At 40.7% G+C, this 13,187-nt stretch overlaps 1 protein-coding gene across 1 annotated transcript in view; it reads left to right on the top strand.

The window, feature by feature from the left end:
* Positions 1-13,187, top strand: part of AFF2 (AF4/FMR2 family member 2) — an 877,713-nt gene that overhangs the window by 552,004 nt on the left and 312,522 nt on the right. Inside the window, exons 6-7 of the mRNA XM_033945510.1 lie at positions 9,460-9,496; positions 9,746-9,797. Coding sequence (XP_033801401.1) covers positions 9,460-9,496; positions 9,746-9,797 — 89 coding nt within the window. The remainder of the gene's footprint in view (positions 1-9,459; positions 9,497-9,745; positions 9,798-13,187) is intronic.

Below are 13,187 nucleotides of genomic sequence, written 5' to 3'. Positions count from 1 at the left end.
TTAATTGCCAATTATTTGTGATAATGAGGCCAATTAATCAATGACATTGTGCAAGTACATCAGCCATGCGTACTGATATATAACTTTAGGTGCCATTTACAGAATTTGGGGGCAAGTTTGCAGATCTAAACAGGAAGACCTACAGTGGACATAATTTGAGGTTGAGGGGTGGTAGATTCAGGGGCAATGTTAGGAAATTCTACTATACGGAGAGGGTAGTGGATGCCTGGAATGCGCTTCCGAGAGAGGTGGTGTAGAGTAAAACGGTGACTGAGTTCAAAGAAGCGTGGGATGAACACAGAAGATTTAGAATCAGAAAATAATATTAAATATTGAACTAGGCCAATACTGGGCAGACTTGCACGGTCTGTGTCTGTATATGGCCGTTTGGTGGAGGATGGTCTGGGGAGGGCTTCAATGGCTGGGAGGGTGTAGATGGGCTGGAGTAAGTCTTAACAGAGATTTCGGCAGTTGGAACCCAAGCACAGTACAGGTAAAGCTTTGGATTCTTGCCCAGAAATAGCTAAGAAGAAAAAAAAAAAAAAATTTTTTTTTTAAATTTAAATTGAATCAGGTTGGGCAGACTGGATGGACCATTCGGGTCTTTATCTGCCGTCATCTACTATGTTACTATGTGTTCTCTGAGATTCACAGTTAACTCAGGGCTGGATTGAGGAATGCTTTTCTCCAGTTCCCCGACCATGGGAGAAAACACACAGTCACTGGAGAGCTTTCTTTTAACGTTGCTATTTTATTTCTGATTACCGATTATATGAATTGGAAACCGTTGTGTTGTGTCCGTGCGGAAGGCGACAGAGCAGATAGAACAATAAACATTAATGTAATAAACATAAGCTTTTCTCCTGCCTGGATACTAAATGATGTTTATCCTTGGTAAGCAGGTTTTCACAGGATAGGGCAGTGCTCTGCGAAGTTAATCATAGACTGCCGTAATTACCTGTTGGATATGAAACAATTTTAACTATCTGCAATCAGTACTCCGCCTGCCGTGGCTGAAATTGGAGAAATCAATATCTTCACGGGAACACTGCTGACTTGCGCTAAGTAATATTTCTGCACGATACACAGTGGAGCACGACTCAGTTGATTGATAATGCGGTTAATTGAGGTGCTATTGTTCACACAGTTCTTCTTTATTCCATTAACAATGGCTCGACCTTTCAAAGATCACAGAGCTGATTCTGCCACAGTTCCCTTCTCCGTGCTCTCACACATAAGGAGATTTTCATTGAAAAAGAGACTCACTAGGTGAGGCCGGATTCCTTGCCAGTAAATGTCAGATTACTCTTGTGTTTTTATGGTGCACCGCAGTACACGCCGTTGAGATGAGTCACCAGCTGCTATCAAAGCAAAAAAACCTTTGAAATTGAAAGGGATCTGTAATTTGGCTACAAGTAACCATAAATCAGTTTAATATTGAGCCATTTTATTAACTATTTTACTATCACGGAACATGCTAATTAAATATCAAAAGAATAGCTTCTCAGCTGGTCCCAAAGCACAGAATGCAATGTTGCATGCAAGAGAACAGCTTTTGCGCTATTTCAGGGTCTGAGTGGGGTCAAGTGCAGTGCAGAGAAAACCTGCTCTGTCCATACCATGCCATATCAACTCTTGTATCCCACAATTGCCAGCTAGGAATCGTTGCGACTTACACAATATTAGAATTGCTACGGAGACTTAGATATTACAAAGAAATTTCATGGAAGGTACCATGCAGGAGACTGCATGGGAAGGAAGACAGCTAGAACCCCCTAACAGTCAAAAAGCCGATCTAGAGAAAGAGGGGATTTTTTTGAGGCCACCTTGTTCATTTGAGCAGCTGTTACATCGGCACATTGCCTGGAGTAGCTAGAGGTGCAAAAATGGGTGAAACTGAGGAGAAAAATATAACCGCAAAATTTATTGGTAATCCCCTCCATTCACGAAATTGTTTATGGCACAACTCACAAATTGATCTCTTCAGTCACGGGTCCCTCACTTTGGAATGCAATGCACCTAAACCTTAAACTAGAATCTTCTTTGACGAAATTCAAATCTAAGCTTAAAACATTTTTATTCAAAGATGCCTTTAATGCACGTTAATGAATATCTCACTCAAGGACGACAAATCATTTCCTAACCTACTGTGTTTTCCCCTATCCCTCCCTCTTGTTTATTTATTTATTTATTTTAGATATAATTAAATTCTCCTTTCCCGTTTCTCCTCTTGGTTTGATGTCAGTTAAGCTTAGTCTGTGAACTCCCCTTAATGATTTTAACAGAATAGTTTTTAATATTTTTTATACTATTAACCCTATTGTAAACCGTTAAGATATGTTTGATTGTTGGTAAATCAAGAAATTATTAAACTTGAACCAGGGATCCAAGATGGCGACTGAGAGCAGGACGCGCTGAGTTGTTTGTCTCAGGATAGTGATTTTTGAAGGATTTTCTTAGCGGTAGTTTCACTTACCGCGATTCCTAAGAGATGGGGCCGAAGCGCTGCTTCTGCCTCGCGGCGCTCTGGAGCTCTGGATCTCAGCAACATTCAGGATTTTCTGAGGCGCATGCAGGAGGTCTCAGCAACATCGGATGGCGGCCCGCTGAGGACACAGGGAGGCGAACCTGCGGTGGACACTCTTGGGCCCGACACCACTCTAAGCCCCGATGTCAGGGCGCCACCCCCACAGCCTCAGATTACCAGCTCTCCCAGGAGTGGGGAAACCCCAGATTCCGTGGTATTCTCTTCTCCTGAGGCAAGCAAGGATCTCGAGGAGAGCTTGGAGGCTGGGGCTCGTACTATAAGGGCCCCAATGGAGATATCTGGGGCAACACCATCTCAGCATGAGGGGGAAGTACAGAAGACATGCCCCGAAGAAAATCTTCAGAACGGTGAGCACTTTACACTCACACAAGCTCCAATTGTATTGATTAAGCCTGCTGAAGTGACTCTAGATTCTATATGGGACTTAATGGCTGATTTTGTCAAGACCATTTCTCCTACCTTTCAACAAATTGAGGGCAAAATTAAGGAACATAATAAAGAATTGAAGGACATAAGAAAATAAATAAATACTTCTTATTCATCTATTCAGAAAATTGAAAAGGAAATTATAACATCAAAACAATTGCAAGAGACTTTAGTTAAAGATAATATTAACCTAAGGAAGAAAATTGAAATGCTTGAGAACAATACACGTAGTAATAATTTAAGGTTAATTAACTTTCCAAGACTTGATTTGGTAACACCAGTTTCACTAGTGGCCAGATCGGGAGCCCTTTCCAGCAGGGCACCTAGCATCATCTACACCCCTCCCCCGTTCCAACAGGGGAGAGAACTACAGGAGGAGCAGCGCTGACGGTGCTCGGCACCAACTGCCAGTTTCACTAGTGGCCAGATCGGGAGCCCTTTCCAGCAGGGCACCTAGCATCATCTACACCCCTCCCCCGTTCCAGCAGGGGAGAGCCGACAGAGGAGAGCTGCAGTCCGACGCTCAGACCAACGGTCGGTACGGGAGCCCATTCCAGCAGGGTACCCGACACCATCTTCACTCCTTCCCCATTCCGAAGGGTCTACCTCTGAGGATCTCACATCATGTGCGGCAGCGGTGGAGATTACCTTGCCAGAGATGTCGCCTGTTCTTGGAGGAAACTTGGGACCCAGATGATAGCCATCGGAACTGGGGTTGACGGCAGTTAAAGAATAGAATGGGAATGGTGGTTGAAGTGAATTGGGGTGGAGATGGAGGTGGGTATGGAGAGGGATTGTGATATGATGTATTCCGGAAAGGCATTTAAGATCTGGTGTTAAATGATCATAATAATTACAAGTCAAAGATCTTGATGCTTTTTTGGAGTGTGTTTCTGTTTCTCTCTATGCTTATTTTTATCTCTATTTTGTTTACTTTAATTATTATTTTAATTCTATCTTTAAATTATTTATTCATTACTTGTTGGAATATTTCATTTCTATCTCTATCTCTACCTCTGTCTTTTTATTTTTCATACTGTTTCTTCAGGTATTTTAGTTAGATTGTGAGCCTTTGGGACAGTTAGGGAATTTCCAAGTACCTATCTTATTTATTTAGTTTTTATTTATTGTATCTTTAATGCATCATTTTTGTAAACCGCTTAGAAACCTCACGGTTATTAGCGGTATATAAGAATTAAATTAAATTAAATATGCTTAAGAGCTATCTAGTGGAGATATTGGAGATATCTGAAGAATTGTTACCACCATATTTACGGTTCTATTATTTGCCTGATAAAGGACAAAACCAACAACTAAAAGAAAAATCTTCAGACCAAGAACCCCTAAATATTTCACAAATCCTAGAGACATCTGAGAAGGACTTAGCATCATCAGCCACTATGATCATTACTTTGCCTTACCAATTGATAAAACATGGTTGTTAAAGCTTTACTTCAAAAATAGACAAAAAAGTTTTCTTGGTCATAAAATACAAATATTTCCAGATTTGGCACGGGAGACGCAAAAGTGCCGCCGTGAATTTCTTCTTTTGAAACCTGGGGTTATATCTTTGGGGGCAACTTTCTATTTAAGACATCCGTGTAAATGTATTGTGTGTTACCGTACTGTTAAGTATAGAAACATAGAAATATAGAAGATGACGGCAGATAAGGGCCATAGTCCATCAGGTCTGCCCACTCTACTGACCCACCCCCAAGTCTACTATCCTAGGGATCCCACTCCTGGTGACAGGTTCCCTTGGCTTAACCATCTCAACTGACAAACTTTGTGGCAATGTCTCGTCTGAATGGAAGTAATCTTTGAGCCCTATAATTTGATTATTGATGACCTCATTTCAGTACTATAGCTTTCAGTTCTTGTGTGATTATTAATATTTTCCTTTCTGTTTCGCCAATTTTTGATTCTTGAATCCTAAGTTGAGGACTTGAGCATAAATAGTAAATTCTATTAATTTATGAGCTATATTTACATTGTATTTAATATCTATGCTATTATTGCTTTCTGTACAAATGTAATACTTGAAATTTAAATTGAAAATCAATAAAGATTTAAGCATAAAAAAAGAAACTATTAAACTTGAAACTTGTATATATTCTGGCCCTCGTTTTATAAACCTTATTTGGGATTGATATGTGAATAAACCAGCACTTAAATGTAAATGTCTAAGTCCCCATTACAAAGTTGGGATATGTGTGGCACAGTGGTTAAAGCTACAGCCTCAGCACCATGAGGTTGTGGGTTCAAATCCATGCTGCTGCTTCTGATGCTGAGTAAGTCACTAAATCCCCCCATTGCCCAGATACATTAGATAGATTGTGAGCCCACCAGTACAGATAGGGAAAAATGCTTAAGTACCTGAATACATTCATGTTAACTGTTCTGAGCTCCCCCTGGGAGAACAGTATAGAAAACTGACTAAACAAATAGTGAAAAGCTTCAGCCTCTGTTATCCAGAGCTGGTATTGTGGCATCATAATGTCTCATTCCACCAATGCATAAGAACCAACCTTTTCAGTGATAATAATAATAATAACAGTTTATATACCACAGGACCGTGAAGTTTACAATGATTAGAAATGTTACAGGTTGAGTGAATAAGCAAAGTTACAGATTGAATGAATAAACAAAGTACAGATTTAGCGACAGGTGGTTCTTGCGCTCGATTGTTAAGGACTAAGATTGAATAGGTTGGTTTCCTAAGTATTTCAGGAATAGATGTGTTTTCAGGCGTTTCCTGAATTCTCCATAGGTAGTAGACACAAGCAATTGTTCAAAGTCTTTACCTCATAATGCTGCTTGATGTGCGAGAAAATGTTGATGATGACTTTTAAATTTACAACCTTTAACCGGTGGAGAGACGAAGTTCAGGTGTGAGCTTCGCTTGTGTCTGTTGGTTGAGAAAGAGAAAAGGTCTGTTATGTATTTAGGGGCTAAGCCATAGAGTACCTTGAAGCAAAAACAACCAAACTTGAATTTCACACATGCCTCCATTGGTAGCCAGTATAAAAGTCGATAGGAAGGTGTCACACGATCAAACTTCTTCAGTCCACAAAGTAGTCTAACCGCTGTACTTTGAACTAGTTGCAATCGCCACATGTACTTCTGGGGGAATGCCAAGTAGGCGATGTTACAATAATCGAGTTGACTCAGAATAAGGGATTGTACTAGAATTCGAAATGATGAGGCATCGAAGTAAGCTCTGATAGCCCGAAGTTTCCAGAGGGTGTGAAAGATTTTCCTGATCAAGGAGTCTACATGGTCTTTCATGGTCAGGTTTTGGTCCAGTGTTACATCCAATATCTTCATAGTGGGTTGAATTGGATAACTAAGGTTGTTGATGCACATTGGTGCTTTAGTGTCGAGTGGGTATGGCGCTGCTATGAAAAATTTTGTTTTTTCTGAGTTTAGTTTTAGTCTGAATTAGATCACCCATTGCTCCATCCAATTTAAAACTTCTGTTGCTTTGGGGGTGACTTCTGAGACAGAGTTGGTGAATGGGATGATTATCGTGAAGTCGGCAGCGTAGCTAAATAGTTTTATCCCCAGCTGGGATAGTTGTGCACCCAATGAGGACATGTAAACATTGAAGAGCAAAGGGGATAGCGGTGATCCTTGTGGCATGCCAGATGGATTGTTCCATGTATCTGAGAGATCGTGATTAAAACGGACTTGGTATGTGCGTGATATAAGGAAACCTCGAAACCAGTTCAGTACTTCTCCTCTGATTCCGATTGCGTCTAGGCATTGTAACAGTTTTCCATGGTCCACCAAGTCAAAGGCAGAACTCATTTCAAATTGCATGATTAGGGCGTTGAGGCCCTTACTGAACAAATAGCGCAAATTGTCCAGAATGGCCGCAATTACTGTTTCAGTGCTAAATAGAGGCCTAAAACCAGATTGAGTTTCTTGCAGGAGGGAGAATTGGTCAAGGTATTCCATTAGTTGGGTGTGTACCAGTCCTTCTATGATTTTTATCATAAATGGAATAGATGCTACAGGTCAATAGTTGGTTATTGATGTTGCTGGTTCTTTACAATTTTGGGGGATTGGGGTTATTATAATATGACCATTGTTGGTGAGGAAATTTCCATTGTATAGGTTATTGGTTAGATAATTCAATAGGGATAATTTAAAGCCTAATGGAGCTGCTTTCATAATCTCTAGGGGACATGAGTCCAAGACACAGTATGAATTAGAGTATTTGTTATATAATTTGATGTAGTTATTCCAATTTGAGTTGTGGAAGGAACTCCAGATCATATCCGCTGGTATTTCATTTCTTGTGATGTCACAATGGCTTCACTGTCCTATACTTGGTTCACTTCTACTACATTTTGATTTCTAGAGTGGTGCAGCGGTTAAAGCTACAACCTCAGCACCCTGAGCTTGTGGGTTCAAACCCATGTTGCTCCTTGTGACTCTGGGCAAGTCACTCAATCCCCCCATTGCCCCAGGTACATTAGATAGATTGGGAGCCCACCAGGAAAGATAGGAGAAAATGCTTGAGTACCTGAATAAATTCATGCAAACTATTCTAAGCTTCCCTGGGAGAATGGTATAGAAAATTGAATAAATAATAATAATGATACATCTCAGACCAAAGTTGTACAAATGACAAAGTGGTTTGGGCATGTCTTGGGTATGGCAAGGATGTGCAAGTAGGGCTCCAACTCCTTTAGTTATAGTATCTCCAAGTCAACTCTGACTCCTTTATTTATATATCTACATAGGAGTTTGCGGGGGTAGTGGCAAGGACAGTGTCAGAGCTCACAGGGATGGGACAAAACTTGCGAGGACAGGGACAAACTTAGTCCCCATGAAATTCTCTTGGTGCCACTTTTACTTAGGGTTACCAGACATCCAAATTTCTGTCAATAAATGCTGATGTCATATTGGTAAACACAGCTGGCCAAATCAAATAATCCGAATTGTCTTCTCCTGTAGAGACTCTTCCCTAGTACTTTAAAGTCTGGGATAAAAGCATTGGTAGTTTTTACTCCCAAAGAAAACTTTGATGAGATGGTTGCCAGAGAGAGAGAATAATATCCGATATGTTCGAACGAAGAGTTCTTGCTTCTTTTTAGCTGGTCCACGGTTGTGGAATGCATTGTCAAGAACGTCTTTGTAGAAACCTCCTGCAGTTTAGGAAGTTGCTTAAAACCTACTGGTTTGTTCAAGCATTTTTTGTTTTGTTTTTTAAATGAATATATATATATATATATAATGGTGGTTGAGTTAGCTTTTTACAGGTAAATGGTCTATTAAATTGAAGAACGATGGTACTTAAGAACAATTTGAAAGCAGTCATATTGTGCCTATGCAGATAGACTATTGTAACTCTGTATTTTTCTCTATTTGATGTATGTCTTTTTACTTTGCAATTTTATTGTGTATGGAAATTTGTAAGCCTCCTTGGATAAAGGCAGATTAAAAATGTTTTAAATAAATCAGGGGTCCTTTTACTAAGGCGCGTTAGCCGTTTTAGCGTGTGCTAAATATTAGCAACCGCTAACGCGTCCATTATAGTCTATGGACGTGTTACGTTTAGCGCATGCCAAATCGGCTAGCACGCCTTCGTAAAATGACCCCTAAATAAATAAATTTTGCAGATATACTTAAAGCAAGAGTAAAAATAAAAAAATATGAAATTGCACTGGGAATTACAATTGAAAATTTCACCTGAGCGAGCATCCCGGATGGGAATCACTCCACACCATAATTGTCCAAAATGTGCTCAAGCACATGCTTCATTGGGACACATGCTCTGGACTTGCCCCCACATTCTTCAGTTATGGCATAGACTTGGACACTATATTACATCTATCTGGGGCAGACGATGGTCTCCTGTGCCAAGAGCACTATTTGGATATTATAACATAGCAACGCCAAAACCTAAAGGGATGGCAGCCTTTGTGACAAGAGTGTTGCTTCTGGGAAAAAAAAGCTATATTGACTAACTGGTTGTCCTGGGACCCGCCCTCTTATACTCAATGGAGATCCTTGATGATCGTACATGCTTCATTGGAGAGGAGACAGCGGTCCGGGCCACCGCTTCTGTCAGATTTGGGAACATTTCTGGATGGACCGCATGCTCAAAGTAGATTATTGAGTTTGTGAAGGTGACCATATGCTTCCTGAGATGTTATTGGACTCTATTTCTATATATGCGGGGGGGAGGGAGATGGGTTGTTGGAGGGTATGGTTGGTGCACATGTGTGAGACTTCGCTGAACACTTCTGTATAATTTTCTTGCACTTTGTTGGAAATTTAATAAAAATATTTAAGCACAAATATGAAATTGCTTTATTAGAATTCCAACACTGTTATGAATTTTCATTTGTAGTTCTTTGTTTACAAGAAACTAATGTTTCCTCGTGCCTCAACCTTTCGGCTAACAGAGCATGGCTGATGCATCTTCTTTTATCATTTAACTAATACTGACATTTTTATGTTCTTTATTGTAGGACTCGCAACATCTGACCTCGGGACACAATGTGCAAAGTAGGTCTTTATTGCCCTTCGTCTAAATAATATTTTTCCCTGCTTAACATCATTAAAAAAAAAAAAAGGGATGAAAAATTAATTATCTTCTACTGCAGGAGATCAGTTTCTCTCTTTTTTTTTTCAGTTATGTTATGCTCTGTGGCATGTTGTGAACCAAAGCATAATTAGATGGGCTGGCGGCTTTGGGCACAGTTTTAATTCCAAACAGTCTTCTGACATTTGAAAATGGATTTGCTTTGTTTGCAGAGCGTTGTGATGCCTCAAGCAAGGCTGCAGCAAAGTCAGTCCCACAGAAGTCGTGAGTACAGCAGTTTTCAATTTGTCATTCCTTTTTCTTAAAAAAATGTTTTTATTGATAAAGCTTACAATTATTAAAAAAAAAAACCCCACTCAGAGGGGCCACAAAATGAATCCTCCTGCTAGTCAAAGCTATTTAATCAGCCCAGAAATGGCCGCCGACCAGTTAAATAGCATTTAACCGGCTAACCGTGAAAATTCAGTGTGAGATAACTGGTTATCTCTGATGAATATTTATGGCTAGCGGCTAAAAGTTAACCGGCTATTGTACGCAATAACCGGCAATATTTAGCACTGACTGGCTAAGTTTTAGCAAGGCAAATTGGACCACCTAAATAGCAGTCTTTCTTTGCCAGTCAGTGCTGAATTCAAATGGCGGTCACTGGAAAGGGCCTGGCATTGAATTTCTGGTTCACCGCCAACCACAGGCCCAATGTGCTTTCAGTAATTTAAATTGATTCTCACACAAACAACCCCCCCCCCCTTTTTTTCCAAAGCTGCGCTAGTGACTGCTATGTGGCAAAAGCCCCGAAGCCCTTTAAGTCCCTGTGAGCTTTGGGGCAATTACTACAGCAGCCTGCGCTATCAGGCTTTGTAAAAAAGGGGGGAAAGTGAGGGTAATTTTATGACAGAGGTGTTTGGATTCAAAAGGCAACTAGGCACCTTCTTAGGCGATATTTTACACAGACGCTTAGGGGGAAAGTTATCTAGATGTGGTAAAAGGCGAGCTTGATCTACGTAGCATGGGAGTCAGCAACCTGTGGTACAACAGCCCTAAAGGTTGCTGATCGTTGGGTCAAAGGGATCATGCTGAATGTGAACCTGGGAGCGTCAGCCCTCAAAGGAAAACACAAAGGACGCTGCTTTATGGAAGGCCCAGCAGAGCAGGAACGACTGACGATTGCTGCTGTCCAAAGACTGCTGGACTGCCAGGGTTACTAAGGGGGACTCTGTGGGAGATGGAGGACCGTCCCCGGAAGGAGGTGGGATGATTTCATTGGAGGGAGGGGGAGGGGGAAATGTCCTCATTCCTTTAAGATCCAGAACAGGAGCTGTGGCTGTGGCTTTGAGGTCCGATGCTCCTGACAGTAAAATTCTTTTGGTTTGGGCTATTTTACAGTCTTCTTAAGTCTAGAATATGACTTACAATGTGCTCCTGGTGAACATTTCAAATTAGGTTCTGATTTTCATGTAGTAACGAGATGCTTTATGTGCATTGGCATCTCATTTCTATATAACCCTCAATGACCTACAGGGCAACGTAAGCTGTATTAGAGCTCTTTAAGTCATGTTAAGGGATAAATAATATGACTTGAGACTGTAACGCAGCATGATAACTTCTTCCCCTTATAAGCCTACCTGTCTTCACAAAAGCGCTAGCTTAAATGGCGGAAACTGTGCCTATCTTGTAGGAATGGACTTGTACCTGTTTTCAAACAGGTGTAAATAGCTATGAATAAAGTGGGGATTCAGTAAGTGGCACCAGCAACACCTGCACTAAGCCAGCATTCTGCAAAGGGCTTTCTGCACAGAGCAACCTTGACAGAATCCTGCCTTAGAGCGCACCTTGTGCCTAACTTTGGTCCTGAGCATTTATTCCCGCAAAAACCGGGGTAAATGCAAGCACCTAATGCCAATTGAGTACATGAATGACATTTAAAAAAAAAAAAATTTTGCTTAAATTCGGGGAATGCTTCTGACCTGCCCATGGGTGACGGGACTAAATCGCGCGAGACAACGGTGCGCCGACAACTGAGCGCAGACAACTGAGCGCAAGGTTGACGGCGCGCCGAAGAAAAGCACTATTTTAAAGAGCTCGGACGGGGGGTGTGGGAGAGAACCCCCCCCACTTTACTTAACAGACATCGCGCTGGCGTTGTGGGGGGTTTGGGGGGTTGTAACCCCCCACATTATACTTAAAACTGAACTTTTTCCCTAGAAAACAGGCAAAAAGTTTGGTTTCAAGTATAATGAGCGGGGTTACAACCCCCCAAACCCCACACAACGCCAGCGCGATGTCTGTTAAGTAAAATAGGGAGGTTCCCCACCAACACCCCCCCGTCGGAACCCTTTAAAATAGTGCTTTTCTTCGGCACGCCGTCAACCTTGCGCTCAGTTGTCTGCGCTCGGTTGTCTGCGCGCCGTTGTCTCGTGCGATTTTGTCTATGAACCCTGCCCATGCCTCTCCCATGGCTAGGCCTACTTTGGAGTTGTATGCTATAAAATTTAGGCATGCTGTTATAGAATAGAACACAGGGCAGATCTGTGAGTAACTCCTAATGACTGCCAATTAACAAGTATTGATTTTTAACACCTCATTACTGTATGCATCCAAAATTGTGTGCGCTCAGCTTTGGGCAGGAAGACTGTTCGCGTATATACATAGATTTGTGAGCTCCAACCACGCTGCACCAAAACTTCACTCCACTGGCAAAGTATAAAATTCTCCTGCTGACCTACAAAGTCTATTCGTTTGGGACCCTACATGATCTTGTATATCTCACTACCTCTTACGGTCCAATCCGTTTCCTATACTCCGTGAACGATTCTCACGTAATCCTTCCTGGACCATGACAAGCACATCTTAATTTAATTTTAATTTCCATATTTATATTCCAAGTGGGTTACAATAAAAGATAATACAATATCAAACAATTTATAAATACATTCTATAATATAATCATAATATCCACCCTATTCAATCAAAAATATTTCTGAAATATTTTTATCGCTTTACTAAAAAGTCTGATAATAGACATTTTTATCGCTTTACTAAAAATTCTGATAATAGACATTTCTTATTTCGCTAGACAGAGAGTTGCAAAACTGCAGCTCTTCCCAAGATTATTCTCTTCCTAGAGGAAAGCAATCTGCAATCTTTACAAGACGGTATTGCCAATAACAATACCTAGTTGAATGATATACTGTTATCAAATCCATAAGATAACCTGGACATAGCCCATAAAAAATTTTAGAAATAAAAAGCAATCTTTTAAATTCAATTCTTGCAGTCCTCATAGTAATGGGGGGAGCATGATCAAATCTATTTCCCCCCAATATAAGTTTAGCAGCAACATTTTGTAAAATCTGCAGCAGTTTCATCTGTTTGGCTGAAAGACCTAGCAGACATATATTACAATATATATTCCTGAACCTGTAATGTAACACTTCTTCTATGACTTTAGTTCAGATTGGAAGATTAGCTACTAGTCGATAATTCCCACAATCTGTAGGATCCAAGTCTTATCCTTTTAATACGGGATTTAATAGAATTATTCCTGTATCTTTTGAATAGATACCATTTGTAGTGGTGAATTTATCAAATTAGTAAGCCATTGGAACAGATTATCTGCCAATGATCATAACAACCTTGCAATGCAATGGTCTAGTC

This window comes from Geotrypetes seraphini, chromosome 5, assembly GCF_902459505.1.
Source record: "Geotrypetes seraphini chromosome 5, aGeoSer1.1, whole genome shotgun sequence".
Taxonomy (NCBI): Eukaryota; Metazoa; Chordata; class Amphibia; order Gymnophiona; family Dermophiidae; genus Geotrypetes; species Geotrypetes seraphini.
This window is presented reverse-complemented; position numbering and strand designations above follow the sequence as displayed.